Raw genomic sequence first — 16,031 nt, 5'->3', positions numbered from 1 at the left:
GATCCCTATTTTTATCATGTTTCACTTGTGATAAAAAAGATTTTGGAGAAGTATTTAAGATTTAACTTTAAATCTTAATGCTACTGTTCAGATACATAGTTCATAAAACTACTAGAAACTCTGTTTAAAACATTATTTAACTAGATTTTATTTAACTAAAGTAGCTGAAATACTGATATCTTGGCATAAACACAGTGAATCATAAAACTGGCAATCTACTTTTTACATCAGCATGTAACTCCAGAGAGTTTTTGATGGCTTCATATGAATTTCCAAAGGTTTAGACAACAGAATTTTCCTTATTCCACGTTCCATTGCTGCTGCTTACTCAAGCAGAATTGACTGTAAGGAAAATAGTATATAAAATAATGTTTCAGAAAAAAATCAGACAAAAGTCTGATTTTTGACTCTGTAAGAGTCAACATTAACTACTGTGCTTAATTATCAGGACTGTCCTGCTTTTCCTCACTTAATACAATCTTTTTTCCATACTTCATTTCAGATATGTAAATTAAAGTTTATTTTGTGGGGTTTAAAAATTTCTTCTATCTAAAAATTCTGTACAACTAAAATAGTAGATCTAATTTGGCTGATTTTTACAGTTGAGGATGAGCCTAATTTCATTATTCAATACTTTCTAGTATGTATCTGTGTATTTATATGTATATAGGTGTAATTCTGCAAGTTGCATTAAATTTTGTTGTACATCATATGATCCTATATATTCTAAATATTAGAATGCTACAATTCTAATCATTCTGTGGTGGTTCATCAGGAAACCACACTTGTTTAAACTTTATTATTTACTGGAAGCTGGCTACACAGTAATTTAAAACTTCAAAAAGATAAACAAAATTAATATGTAAGTATTGTTTTGTCCCCACACAAATGTTAGTATATCCATTCAGGCAGTCCAGTAAACCAACTAAGAGTGTAAACCTCCATTGATTATTGGTGAGAAAGCAGTACTTTTCATGCTGGTGGCCTTTCCACTAAACCTGAATAATTTAAAATTTCTTTTACAAGGCAGTGATTCAGTTCAGCTGAAATGTCAATGCACTCAAACAGCTCCTTAACCCCGAGTTTCAGCTGCTAATTCAATGAGGAAGAGCAGCTTTGTGTAACACAGTAACCCAACAAATAATGTCATTTTCTTCCTGGATTTTAGTCATCTATCACCAGGAAGGTCTCCATCTGACACCAACCCTAAGGCATTTCATTCTTAACCTTTTCCACGACACAAATGGTCTTTCCTTTGCTTCCCTGGGAGACTGTTCCTTTCCACAGGGGAAATTTCTGTCAGTGGCAGCACATTTTCCTACCGGCACCTCACAGATGTACAGCACTTAACAACTGAGTCCATAAATTCTTTTATGTGGGGGAAAACACACTTAAGAGTAGAAAATTCCCAAACTTTACCATGTCATACATGTTAATGTTACCTTTGAAAATTTTTCACCTTCTCTAGGTAGAGCAAGACAGTATATACCTTTGCTGCCTTAAAGGCATTGATAATGCTGTATTATAAACTGAAAAATGCAGTGGGTAAAAGTGAAGCAGAACAGAGAAAATGGCAAAAGGGCTTGCAAATAACATTTTAAACCCCTAAACCTACATAGTTTGTGTATTTTCCTGTTATAAAAAGTCATACACTATACTATAAAGCATAGTTTATAATTAAAATGTTTCTTCCCAGAAGAGACAATATGCACTAACTGAAGTCTCAACATCACTGTAATTTATTGGGTTTTGAGCAGTCTTGAGTGTGTGTTCTAACTGTAAGTGGATTGTATTAGCCTTAATCTCAACTTATTAAAAATCTTCAGCATTTCAAGGAACTGTTTCAGTCCTTTTTCAGCTAAGGCATCAGACAGACAGGCAGGATAGAGAAATCATAAGACTACACTGTTTGCAGTAACAAAAACCTTGATGCAATTCACAAGAAAAAAGCAAGACCTGCACTCCGAAGTGCTTTAAGTTCATCAGCTACTTTGGGTCCTCATTTTACTAGGCTAAAATTAAGAACTACACAGGTAAAGAATTACATTTGTAGATTAGGTTTCTCTCTTTCCTTTGATAAAAACAGACCACAAACAACACTGAATTATCCATGTCAAAATATTAAAACTGTTTGGGTTTTTCTTCTTGGTGAGTAGCAAAATCTCTCTGCACATAGCACATATTGCAGAAGCATTTCAAAAGAAAATCTGGTGACCATTAGGGAAAAAAAAAAGAAAAAAGTAACTAATCAAAACCTAAACATTCAAGAATTCCAATTTTGGAAAGCATTTCAGAATGGCTGACATTCAGACATCAGATATGATGGTATCTGAAACTGTTCAGCTCCTCCTTCCTTTTAATACCTGCACTGTTCTGCCCTGCTACTCATTCCGGCAGTTAAAAATGGAAATTTTTAATTTCCTGGAAGCACATTGTTGTTATTATTATTAGTGAATTAACACAGTTCTACATGAACTGCATTTACTTTACCACAACCTCTGCCTGCAGAAACATCTCCCACGGTTTCAACACCACCAATAAAGCAGTCACACTAAGAAGGAAGTCACCGTGTAGCTTAAGTTCTGTATATTTATCAACACAAGTGATCTGGCCCTAATGCTTAAGACAATTGTCTAAGTTAAATGATTAGAAATGCATTAGGAAGCTTTTGACACCAGAATTTCAAATATTCTTTCTGCAAGATCACAACAGTATAAGAATTTGACATTTTAATTTGCTTATGTTACAGAAACATAGATCAAGATGAAGCTGATCTTCTTTCAAATCTCCAATTCAAGTAATTCATTTATCAACAAATCAATCCTAAAGCCAATCTAGTTTGACATTAGTATTTTAAATTACAAAAAGGACACTGAACTTGAAAGATGTGCCAAGAAGACCATTACTAGAAAAAAACATTGTCTTAATAAAAGAAGAATCCCTAAATAATTTGCAAAACATGAAGTAGTTGCACAAAACCAGAATATGATCACTAAATGTTCTCTAGAAAAATTACTTAGTGCCACTAAATTTGTGACACTCTTATACAGCACTTTATTTCTCAATGAGTAATTTTTCCTTAATTACTTTTAAAATCCATTCTTAACTATGACTTTCTTCCACACTAGGACAAAGCAACATTGTCTTTAATAGGAGACACGCAGCCTGTTTGGAATCTTATTACAAAATACATCATCAGCAGAAAAGATTAGAACCAAAAATTATTTAGAGGATCAAGAGGCCTTAATTCTACTCATAAGAGTAGATCAGCTTTACAATTGCTTAGATTTTTACCACAAGATTTTCATCAGCTTGCTTTGGGAGAAATCTATTCCACAGTTCACAGTAACTTGTACCATAAGACTATGATCCAATTTGTATAAGACTATTTAAGTCAAAATTAATCTCTGTAGGTTTTTTAGGGAAATGTTAGAAAATGCAGCTATTAGGATGGATGCAGGATATAAATCTATTTAGCCTATTTTACATCTCAATAAATAGAAATTCCAAAGTTATTTGCCATCTTCCACCTTCTCCTGGTTCCTTAATGCATAAGAAAAGACTATTTATCCAAAACCTTGTGAGGTTTAAGGCTCAGTAATTCAAACTGTTTGTGGTTTGTCTTGCACTTCACAGTTAAGCCATGTTTAGCATTCATCCAGCAGATTCCAGCAATCCAGCTAACAGTCAGCATTTTTGTAGTGCATAACACTAGAAGCAGTTACAAAAACCAGCTCTGGTATAAGTATTTCATTTTTCCTAACTTCTAAAATTTTTATTAACTACCAAGAAGTGATGGCAACAAGTGAAATGTCTTTTAAAGACAATGGAACGGGGTTTTCAAGGGAAAAATACTTGATTATGGAAAGGAATATATTTCACAATACAACACATCAGCTACAAACCTTTAGAAAATTGAGATTCCAACCTTTCAAGATATAAAAAGCAAGAGTCAAGGAACTGGCAGGTTATTTGCCCATCTCTTCCCTCTCGTGACTGTACTACCTCAACAGATGTTCTGACATTCAGAGAGGTTCAGAAAAAACCAGTATTTTGTTGAAATAAATTGTACAACAATATACCAAAGTATGCAACTGCTTCTCTATTAAGTAGAGAATGAGAAGAGAGACTACTGGTTTAAGAGAAAATGAATCTATCTTTGAAGGTCTTCTTCAACCATATCTGACTCAGTCTCCTGCCTTGGACAAAGAATTTTAGGATTGTCTCCCAAGTCAGTAAATATATTATTCAGTTCTTGTTATTTATAATTCTTTGCCAGTACTTCTCCAGATTTACAGATCACAATTCTAATCTTATTTTAATTCCCAATCTCTATTTCTAAAACCGCTTCTCTTAGTGTCTTCATAAACTTTTTTTTTCACATTTAAAGCCCCAGATGATTATACAGGACACAGAAATCACCTCTTCCACAATTGTCTTCATTTCCAGTTGAAATCATGTCTGGTTCCACTCACCACTATTTTTCCCCTCAAACACTATTTCAGGCATGTTCAGGTACAGCTACAATATTCTTTCAATCTCGTCCTCTGGGTTTGCCCTGTCTCTGAATTATTAGTAGTTCAAAAGCAATAGCTTTTTACTTCAGAAATTGAATTCTTTTTTTTACATTTTCTTTCAAGTCATGAAGAGGTTTTTAGGTCAACTGCAGTTCTCGAGAATAGTTTCAAAAAGAAGTAATTGCTTTAAGTCAGAACCTGACACCCTCCCCTACAAGACAATAAGTTTTCTCTTACCAAAAGCACACTGGTTCTTAAGTGAGATTCTGGTGATCTGAAGAGGAATCTTCCACAGGTTTCCAGCAAGGTACAAGCCATCTCAATATGGTGATGAGAGAAGTCTGACAGAAGCATCTAGTATGTATTTACAGAAAGATTATTCTCATTTTGAAAATCTTATAACAACAGTCTATAGATCCCAAATTTAGGCTTCTGAAGAATGAGTTATTTTGAAAGACTGGCAGAAAAACCTCACCCAAACTACCCAATAATACTGCACAAGGGCACAGTTACCTCAGAGCACACCTAACTGCACTGTTTTAAGTCAATAACTATAATTAATACAGCTTTCATTTTACAGCATTTTATAGACAAGAAAATTGAAATTATGAGTGATTATGATTTATTTAGGAATTCAGCTTTGATATGTAACAAGTCAGTGAATAGAAACTAATCACATAGAAAGTTAAGCATCAACAGTTAAGCGTAACAGTTAAGCACAACAAGATGTTAAGCTGTGAGTCTCATGCATCTTTTATTAAAGGCACTTTTATTTTTTAAAACCTATTTTTAATTTGGGACTTGACATCAAGGTTTGAATGTTTATCAGCATGCAAAGTGAGATGATGTGCCTAGAGATTAATGCTTCCCAGAGATGTTTTGTTCCTCAACAAACAAAAGCAGCTGCTAAAATGGCAAAAAAGCTTCTCCTTGCATCACTGAAATGCTTTTTGCCTCCCTCTCCCTTACTGTTATTTTCTCCACAAAAACATTCACTGAATTCAACATTGTGGAAGTTTTGTAATGTACAGGAGATTACTAAGTAGTAATGTCTGCCATACTAGCAAAAAATGATGAGCAGTTTGGTTACGTCCAAATGTAGAAGTTTATTTCAATATATTCCTCCCATTAGAAGAGGTAAAACATTCTAACTTCTATAGCAGCTATAAAAGTCTCCTCATACACAGCAGCCACAGACACCAGGCTTTAAAACATCCCATGTAATGAATTCAGGTAATATCAGCAGCAGGTAAGTGAAAAGGAATAAAATGGGGATACATTATCAGCAAACACAGGAGTGCAGGACTATCACAACACCAACCTTTAGACAGTGGAGAGTATCGTTTTTGGAGAACATCTTAAACTTGGTAAGCTCACCAATAAATCTCACAGTTTTATTCTTTGTTTCAATGTTGATCTGGTCCTTTTTTCTTACCTAAAAAAACAACCAAAAAATTGATTGTAGGCTCTCAAAAATCCCCACTTCTTCTAAATTACTTTGATCTGAACAGGCACAAAATCCACTTGGGAATTGAGCAGTGTTTGGTATCAGTTTGGTTCCTCGAGCTCCACCTTTACTTCTCATTGGGTTTCCTGAAACTCTCCCTATGACTTGTTTCTTCAGAAGATTTTTAATTCTTTTCTCCATCTCCCCATCCCACAAAACAATTAATTCCTCTAATATACCTACAACCATAGATCCTCCTCCTTTGCACAGTGAAGTACTGATAAAGTATTTTAGATTCCATATTTTCAGAATCAGTAAGAAGTCTCTATGTGAATTGGACCACTTGTACTGTCCTCAAGGAAATATTAAACATTGATGGCTTTTTCAAGTCAGATTTAATAATGTGCAAACCTTTAAAGTTACTGACATTCAGCATAAATTTAGGAGCAAAACACAAATATATCTCTACATCTAAACATTATCTGCAAAATAGAAAACTCTATTTCCCCAACATGAAAAGGTTTTTCTGAGAAAGCTAGCTTAACATAGTTAAGATTCAAGTAAGTCTGAGCAATTTATACACACTTTTATTGTCAATATTAGAAAAAAAATTGAAATCTGTGCCACAAAACTCAGAAAATGGTGAAGGAATCATCACTGTGCACCATAACAAGTTTGATACAACACTTGAAAGAAAGTGAAGGAAACAAAACTGAAATATACATTTGTGTGGAAAATTTTGATAGATGAAAATCGTAATATCTAATTTTAATTAAATACTATATGATTATCATGATCAGTACAACAGCAGCCTTGTAGTGAGAAATGTTAGAATAGGTCAGGTCTCCTTTTAAAAGCAAGTTACTGATTTACAGGAAACTCTTAACACAGATGGAGCAGAGGTTCTAATTTTTGTAACTTCTGTTGTAAGGGTTGTACAGTTCATTTATATAAATATGTAAGCATATATGGAACATTGCAAAAACTTCTCTTTTACAAGGACTTACAAAGTTATAAACATTTCTCCTCTCTTTTCTAAAACGGCTGAGCTGACAGAAAAATATTTACTGAATTTTAGAAGTAGTATCTGCACAACACAAAATGGGTTTTTTCCCCAGAAGATGATTGATGAGATTGGTTAATTTGGTTTTAGTAAAAAACTAAATCACCAGAACATACATGGAACCTGAAATCCCCTTTCAGCATGGAACAGAGATCCTCTGCTACATCAGACATACAGGGATGCAATGTGGCAACCAGTCTTGCATAAAATGGTAGCAAATCCAATCTGCAAACAAAGGAGAGGATAAAACAGACAATTTATAGAGGAAAATGTATTTATGTGTACAAATATGGATACCATTTTACTTGTGAAAAGAATCAATGCACTGACAGTACTACATACATGCTATTTTCTGGCCCACTTCAGAATGCAATATCATTTAAAAATAACACAAGACAGTAAACCACCACATCCTGTTGGAATATTTCGTAGTTAATTCCCTCTTCAACTCCTGCCATAGGTAAAATGCTGAATACCATCAACTACAGAATCTGACCTTCAATAAATTACCAAACAGAAAGAAAATTCAGATCCATCTCAACATGCAAAAAAAAAAATGTTGTTACAGACAAGAACATGGGTTATAGCAAGGTATTTCTATTTTTTCTGAAAAGCAGCAGACATAACCAGAAAGGTAGAGAATATCTGTACTTTTAGGATGGGAAACTTCTAAATCAATGTAGTAGTTATTACATAAAACAAAGCTGAGCAGAAGTGATGTGGTCATCCTTTTCCCAAAAACTCTGCTAGTACTCCCACAAATGGTAATATTTCCAAGTTTTCTGTAGAATTTCCTTATTTCCTGCTCTCTTAATTACATGCCTTCACACCCATTTCCTTTGCACATTTATGCAAACCAGCTGTGTATATATCAGTTTTAAATGCAGAGAATCCAACTGTACTCTCAGGCCTCATAATATCATTTAACAAGCTGAAGGAAGTATTTTCAGTTTATTTTCAGAATGTTCAGTAAATGCAGTAAACAGATGAACTCTAGAACAAGCCAAAGTAAGTGGAGAGGAACATCCTAAATTTGCATTCTTCTAGTGAGAAATTGCCTGTAAGGAAAAAATCCATCTTGAGTTTACACTTTATGAAGGATTAAGGTTTTCCCTGTTGCTCAGGAAAGGAAAAGAAAAAGAAAAAATATGCTGACAAAAAAAATCCAAAAGCACAGTACATAGAGCTTGGCACAAAGCAAAAACCCCAAAACAAAGCAATCACTACTGGCTCCTTTCTGATTCTATGTCACTGGAGCAAATTTCCAGGACATTTAATACTTAGAGAAAAAGAGACAATTATGTATTTAAATTGTGAGTTAGAAGCATCAGCTCCCCCCAAAAGCATAACCAGGCAGACTCCTGATAAGGCACAAGACTCCTGGTGAAATATTGTGGGTATCTCAGTTACCTATTTAACAGTTTTTATCTCTTTTGTTAATCAATAACTGAAGTAGTATTTACATTTTTCAAGCCTGTTGGAACACACAGTCAAGGCTGACTACCCACAGCAAGTTACTACCACGCTATTAAGCATTTAGCCATTAACTTTGAGAGAAGTGAAAGTCTCACTGCTTCACACACACCCACAAAAGCTAAACTAAGAGAGGACTGTGGCTCAACTAAGAGGGTGTCTTTAACTGAGGAGATTTCTGCATTGCAACTCTTTTAAGACAAATACCATAAAGTTTTATTCTGGTCTCAACAAGTACCTGCCTGCTGAGAGCTAATAATTTCATCTCTGTAAACTGAGTATACCTGGGGGAAAATTAAAGTCTTAGAGCACATTGTTGTTATTCCCTTGCAGGAGACAAAAGGTTTCTTCATGGGGAAGCATACTGACACTGGGTATTTCTAAATAGGTGAAATATAATAAGGAAAAGCCTTGGGTTAATTATGCTGAAACTGGCAATCAGAAATTGAGTTAATTCCCTCTCAGGGGAGATAAAAATTCATGTTCAGCAGTGGAGACATTCCAGTATCAGTGGCACCATCTACTGGTTGTTCCCTCCAAAAGCATTTCTTTCTCTTGAGAAGGGGGAAGAACTTTAATAAACCCCCACAGGATTGCTTTCTCTTCCTGCTCTTCTGATTACAAAGCAAGATCTGGCATCAGGGATGAGTCAGTCACTCTCTAAAGTCCACGTCAGGCACCTGAATATTCACCAGCACAGCAAAAAGCACCACTTCTGACCACTGTCATTTAGACCACATAGCACAGACTGAAATCTAGTCAACTCTGGCTCTCAGGCTCACATGAGCTACACGTCAGTAAAATATCTAAGAGCGTATCTTTTTTCTATCATTTAAAATGTCAGTTTATTAAAACAAAAAAGCTCAAACAAACAAAACCAATCATAACCCAACTTACAGAAAAACTTTCCTCAAAGTCCTAATTGCAATCTCTCTAAAATGGATGCATCCAAAATTTTAAGCCCAGGAAAGTGAAGGAGGCATTTTGTACATTTCCTAATTTCTGTGATTCTACAAGACAAGACAGCTTAAAAAATGAAGCAATGGAGCCAGAACTCCTGCCTCACAAGCATAATCATACTGGATAAAAGCAGTGCATTCACAGGGCCTGAACAGGTACTAAGTGCCACCCACACTGCTCAGTGGAAGAGAAGGATGATGTGGAATTGGAATGTTCCCAGGGAAGCACTTTCAGCTTTTATTTGTTTGCAAGGACATAAAACTTCTTTGATCTCAAGCACATCCCTCAATTTTATCCTCAACTGAAACAGGCCACTGAAACACTGATATGTTCAACTGAACAAAAAGACCTTGGGACAGAGAAGTCTCAGGATAAAAAGCTGACAGTAATTACACTGGAGGCATGCAGCTTTTGAGTTAAAATCAGCAGCTAAGTTCTAGATTAAGAACAACCAATAATAACACTAAAAAACTCCACATGAACAACTGATCTCTTACTGCAAATTCACAGATCACCATAGATGGGAACATCAGAAAATATCATAAGCCACAACAGCTCCTATATACTGCTTATCACTTTTCTAGAATTGTTTGGAATTTAAAGCCGAAGAAGAGATCTCAGATTTCTCATATTGAAGTAAAAGAAAACCATTTACAGAACTGCAGTATTCTGGTAAAGCTAAATAATTCTATGTAGAGGAAGATGTTTCAGTTAGACAGAAAAGAACTATACCCAAGTCCTGAAGCTGTGAGCAGGATGGGTTAAATCACTGTCTGCAGTCCTAGATTAAAAGACTAATATTTATTTTTAAATCAATCCTTCAATGCAAATGTGAAAGCCACTCGTGTACTGGCATTGAAAAATCTTTTTAAAAGGCCTTCTGTTCTGTTGGGTTGAAGGTTCAAATCACAGCTGAAAATGTAAATGTGATCCATTCATCAGTATTCAACAGAGCAGGGCAAAGATGTATTCTAACACTGATTTACAGTGAATTGAGGAAGAAACGGCCTTTTTTGTCAAATTAAGTTTTATGTCCTAAAGAATCCTGATTTGTCCCAATCTATCCAACCCTAGTGGTAGCAAGAAAAGCTCCCTGGCAACACTACATAATTACATTGATTTCACAGTGTCTGTTCTATACCTCAAACAAAAAACCAGTTTTACACTTTCTTGATGAAACTGTTGTGCCTGCACATTTCCCAAAAGTGATCTCAGGAGAAGAAAGAGAATTTATTCTGTCACTGAAATCCCTCATTATGGCTGCAAATAAAGCAGCTAAACATAAACAGCATTAACTGATATGCTTGGAAATTAAATGATTTTGGAAAACATACTGCTTTATCTGAATCCTCAAGGACATTGCTCTGCTGAAGCTTTCACAAAAAACCCTCCTCAAAAACATCAGCATAACAAGCACAGTTCTCCCACAGTATCCCAGAGAGATATTGCAAAAAAATCCTGGATTAGTAAAAACAAGTATGGAACAACAATAATGGAAGGTAAAACCATATCACAGCTCAGTGAAGTGATACACAGAGCAAAATCCTTGTTAATGCACAGTACACAAAGTCTCAAAGCAGTGTGCTACAGAATATATAGAATTTTCTACATCAGAAAGAATTATGAATGTTGATTTGAAGACACACAGCAGAACTGCTCTTTTACCAACTGCAGCAATACAGTTTACTTAAATATTGGGATAGGTTGCCCTTTCAAATTGTCTGCATCCATAGGCAGTTCAGCTGGTATTTACATTCCAGCTGCTTGTGTTCAGAACAAGCAGCTCAGTCAATATCCTGTTCTCCAGCTGAGAAGCCCAGAGATGGGCTTACCAATGCAGGCACATCAACACAACTGAACTAAAGATCTTAAAAGAATCAAGGTAGCTTGAGTATTCGTTAGTCAGGTAGGGCCCACAGCAGACAGCAGGAAAAGGAACTAAAAAAAATTGTACATCAAATGTTAATGCTTCTTAATATTAGGAAAATTTCATATTTATAATTAAAGACCAACAGTGAGAAGATCAGCTGAGCCATTCATTTCAATGTTAGTTCCAACTACTGGAGACCAGAACCGTCACAAAAGTAACAGCTCCTCCAGGCAACCTCACCATCCATCCTGCTCTGTTGAGTTCCAGCAGAAAAATTACTGGGTTTAAAGTTAATATTACTTTTAATACAAATCTGCAGGGCAATGGAATTACCACTGGGAAGATGACAAATGGGTGGCAATGAGGAAATTATGTATGCTTCTAGGAGTTTTCTAACTCTGTTTATAGTACAGCCTGATCACAGACACATTTTTAACAGTGCAATATAGCAGGAATTTAACTTTTGCTTTCATGCCATCTATGAAACCACACTGCTGAATTTACAAGCCTTATCATGCTGCTCCTGTTTGAAAGTACCTCCTTTTGCTGTGCACATCTACAAGTTCCTCCAGATCACTGTCACCCAGCACAATTTAGCAGATTATGCAAAGAGAATAAATGATTTCCAAAAGCATTCCAAGAGTTAATAATCAATTTCAGCAATCTGGAACCTACAGCACCAGGAAACAATGCAGGGCAGTGGTACAAACATTACTGTATGGTCACAGAACAGCCAAAAAGCCACTTCTATTTTACAAATATGGAAAGTTCTCTATTATGGCAGAGCTGAAGACAGAAGTCTAAGTGCTCCTGCTGATTTACATTGCTGTAGATGTTCTAAGCTGTGAAAAGGAAATCCTGCTCACATTGTGTTTTGATGCATTTCTTTTTTTTTCCATCATTTCATCATTATCAGCAGGCTGATAAACAGAAATGTCACTTCCTCTCTAACCTGCATTTGGGCTGAAGAGCACCTTGTTACATTTAACACAAATCATCAGTTGCCTGCCTCCTCTGTCATTAATTCATATGATAGGCACAATCAGACCTCTGCCAAAGTCTCCAAACACAGAGCAAGCAGTGATTAAACTTAAGGAAAACAAAGCACCAAAGGCTGTTTCTTCAAAGCCAGTCTACACAGGTGTTGAGACAAAACAGATATTTAAGCTATGTTTTTCCCCCCAGTGTTAAAAGGTAATGGAATCAAAGCAGTGTAAACTCCTAACAAGAATTCCAAGATGATCACATTCACTTTAAATTAAATCCAGCATCCCAGCTTATCATAAGAAACAGGGCAAGATGAAGTAAGAAAAGCAACTTCTTCATAATTTCACTTATTTAAGGTTCAAGTTTACCAGAGAACAGAGAAATATATTATTCCTCCAATGAATTCAATGTTTTTAGTTGAATATTTGCAACCATTTTTGGAAGCAGGGCTCTTCCTGTAAGTGCAGAAAATCTGCTTACACAGAGGCAAGGAGAAACAGCAAGAGCTTTACACAGGCAGATGTAGACAGACAAAAGAGGACAGGATCAAAGTGGCTGGCCTAGAACTGGCTGTTACAATGGCCATGTACTGAATCAGAATTAATATATCACAAGAAATCCTCCCTCCAAACTATACTGTGCTCTAACTGTCCACAGGATCTAAAACAAAAAAGTGCAAGCTGCCCTGAATTAAATAAATCCTCCCTTTTTGGTATACTGTCATTTTCACAGTTCAAAAAAAGTAATGAAAAAAGATATGCTGTAAACACCAAGTATCAGAAAAAATCCTTATGAAAACCCTTAATTTTTGACTAAGTATCATAGTGTAGATTATTGATTCTAAATATTTCTTTGGTGTTTCAGCATAAGCCACTCCAAAAGTGCACATCAGGAATAAAAAAATGGAATCTGCACTGGTTTTAAAAAATATATGCACATGCTAAATGAAATAATTAATGAGTGGATCAAGCTTGGTGCCCTTCTGTTCTTACCTTTGTCTAGGAACTATGAAAAGTGCTCGCACCAGTTTTCTCCTGTTGGCTTTTGTATTCATATTCATGCAAAAATCCATTGCTGCCTATAAAGAGGAAAGTTAATGCAATACTTCACTTTAATACAGGGGGTTTTCAAGAAAGTGGTGTTTCAAGAAAATGGTGTTTAAACACAACTTTTACAGAGCTATTCCTACTACATGCAACTGCTTTAAAAATATCCATAAAGACAAATCTTCAGTTTTGGCTAGAACTGGCATAGTTAGAAAACACGTTCACTGAGAGGAATACAGACTGATTAAAAATGAATTCAGCTACTGTCAGACTCCAACGTTGGAAATCTTTATTTCCTTTCTATCTGATCTAGCATTATGGCTTTTAAGACTGCAAAACCTGTAACTATGACCATACCTTGTCTATGAGGTCTCTGTTGACACAGTTTGGAAGCTGCTGAAGAAAAGCATCTACTATGAGTTTTAAATGAGATCCAGTACTGGCTTCTTCGTCCTCTTGTTCTAACAGAGGGAAATAAACAAGCAGCAGACATCTTTAAGCTATGAAATACAATCATTTACCAACACATTCCCCAAACAGTACATTTGTTAAGTATTAGTTGTTAAGTATTCATTCTTTATAGTCACTTTTCAGGCAACCGCCTTTATATTTGCTTACTTTTAAAAGTTGTGTGAAGGAACTGGTAACTTTCACTACATAAACATCTTTAAAATAACTTTCACTTGTATCTGAATGACCTGCTACAAAAACATTTATCACAATCCTACCAGTTTCTAGCTACTAGTTTCATAGATAAATAAATAAATAGCCCTTAATGCAACATACAAATCCACAAACAAGTTAAAAAAAAAACCCAAATCAGTAAGAAAAAGAACTCTTAAAACCAATTCTTTTTACCTTGCTCATCAAGAAGCTTCTTTGTAAGATCTTCTGCCTCATCTCCACAGTCCAACTCCAGTGCATCATCATTAATATCCAGGTTCTCCAGCTCCAATTCCAGATCCTCATTCCCAGCTGCTTCCTTATTATCTTTGGCATCTTTTGAATCTATTTACAAGTTAAGCAGAAATACCAAATTAATACTAACAAACTGTTAAATATACACAGTCATTATTAGAACACAGAAAGATTAATGCTGCTGAACCTACATCTCTTTAGTGTCTTAATGGAAAATCTTTTACACAGATGAAGAAAAAAAAGGAAAAAGCAGAACTGGAGGAAGGTGTTGATGAAATAACATCCTATACAAAAGATCAAATAAAGATTATTAGTTTCATTGAACACAATATCTGAATCTGATAAAAATTCAGAAAAGAATAGTTAATATTTTTCTTGGACCACAACACTGGTCCAACACTGACCATTTTTTCAAGGGATTACTACCTACAGAATTTTCCTGTTTTTTCAGGCCTCCTTCCAATTGCATATCCGGGCTATGCCTCTTTAAAAAAGTAAATTTCAAGGCAGATAAACTTACTAAAATTCTAAAATATTTCAAAGCTGAGTGTGACAACTTCTAAACAGTGCACACATAATATGGAAATACAGACTCACAAACAAATAACATGTTTAGAATCACAGACAAAATTAGTCTGGGATGGAGTTTGGTGGTATCTCCAGTTCAACCTTTTGGTCCAAGTGAATGGACACTATTCACACCAGATTTCTCAGCTACTTTTCCAGTTATTTTACAATAGTAAGACAGAGACTCTAGTCTCCCTGGGCAAGCTGCTCCAATATCTAAAGATCCTTATAGGGAAATGTCAGAATTCTCCAAAAATGCATCTTCTTTTACACTTTGAGCCAGGGATGGTGACTTTTCATCCTACTGCACCTGAAGACTGCACATGCCTGGCTGTGAACTGAGAGCTGTGTCAGAAGTGAGGAACCACCCAGGCCTTCTAATCTAGTGAAATTTTATGCTGGCAAAGTCACCTACCATTAATAATTTATTAACAAAATAACTGTGAAAAAACCCCAAACACTATCATCTGCAAAAAAGGGAAAACTTTTCACATTTCTCACAGAAAAGTTGGTATTTACCCACACTGGTTAACCTCCAATTACTTGAAATTTACAATTCTAACAATATTAAAATGCATTTACTTTTTTCTTCCTTGATAACCAGATACAATCTCTACCTCACCTAGTTTATTCCCTAAAAATTCATCCAAATTGATGTATTGTCCTGATTACCATGAATTATTTCATTAGAGACTCACTATTTCCATCAAGTTTGTTTATCTGTTGGACAAGATATGCTGAAGAAAATAGTTATCTAAGCATCCTACCTCTTGATTCATCTTTGCTGGAATCCTTGTTCTGGGAATATTTTTCATTATCTTTAAACAAAATTGCTGGCACAAAAGCCTTCAAGTCAATGAGATTCTCATAGAAGTTTCTAGCATCTTCATCTTCCCAGATACCCCCCTCCAGGTCATATTCTCCAGGCTTTCCTGGTGTGAAAATATCAATACCAGGTCCATGTTCTGCAAAAAAAGGGAAACCATAAGAAACTTATTTACACAAATTTACAATCTTCTATGGGGATGCACCTTAAGGATTAAGAGTCCTTTTAGGAAGGTGTTAAACTATTTATTACTACCTCTATTTTCACCTAAATATTTCAACACATACTTTAAAGTGTTTTTAACATTTCAATCTTACTATTAGACATATCAAGAAATTCTCTTAAAATCCTAAATTT

The 16,031-nt window shown here is 35.3% G+C and overlaps 1 protein-coding gene across 5 annotated transcripts in view; it reads right to left on the bottom strand.

Annotated features, from left to right (window-relative positions):
- Positions 1–16,031, bottom strand: part of UPF2 (UPF2 regulator of nonsense mediated mRNA decay) — a 53,416-nt gene that overhangs the window by 24,367 nt on the left and 13,018 nt on the right. For all 5 annotated transcript variants that reach the window (XM_063397049.1, XM_063397046.1, XM_063397050.1 and 2 more), the window contains 7 exons: positions 15,616–15,813; positions 14,222–14,371; positions 13,721–13,824; positions 13,310–13,395; positions 7,144–7,252; positions 5,839–5,952; positions 4,755–4,871 (listed from right to left, as the gene is read on the bottom strand). In XM_063397049.1, coding sequence (XP_063253119.1) covers positions 4,755–4,871; positions 5,839–5,952; positions 7,144–7,252; positions 13,310–13,395; positions 13,721–13,824; positions 14,222–14,371; positions 15,616–15,813 — 878 coding nt within the window. The remainder of the gene's footprint in view (positions 1–4,754; positions 4,872–5,838; positions 5,953–7,143; positions 7,253–13,309; positions 13,396–13,720; positions 13,825–14,221; positions 14,372–15,615; positions 15,814–16,031) is intronic.

The sequence above is a fragment of the Prinia subflava genome, chromosome 4 (assembly GCF_021018805.1).
Source record: "Prinia subflava isolate CZ2003 ecotype Zambia chromosome 4, Cam_Psub_1.2, whole genome shotgun sequence".
Lineage (NCBI taxonomy): Eukaryota > Metazoa > Chordata > Aves > Passeriformes > Cisticolidae > Prinia > Prinia subflava.
The sequence above is the reverse complement of the archived record's forward strand: the minus strand, read 5'-3'. Positions and strand labels throughout refer to the sequence as shown.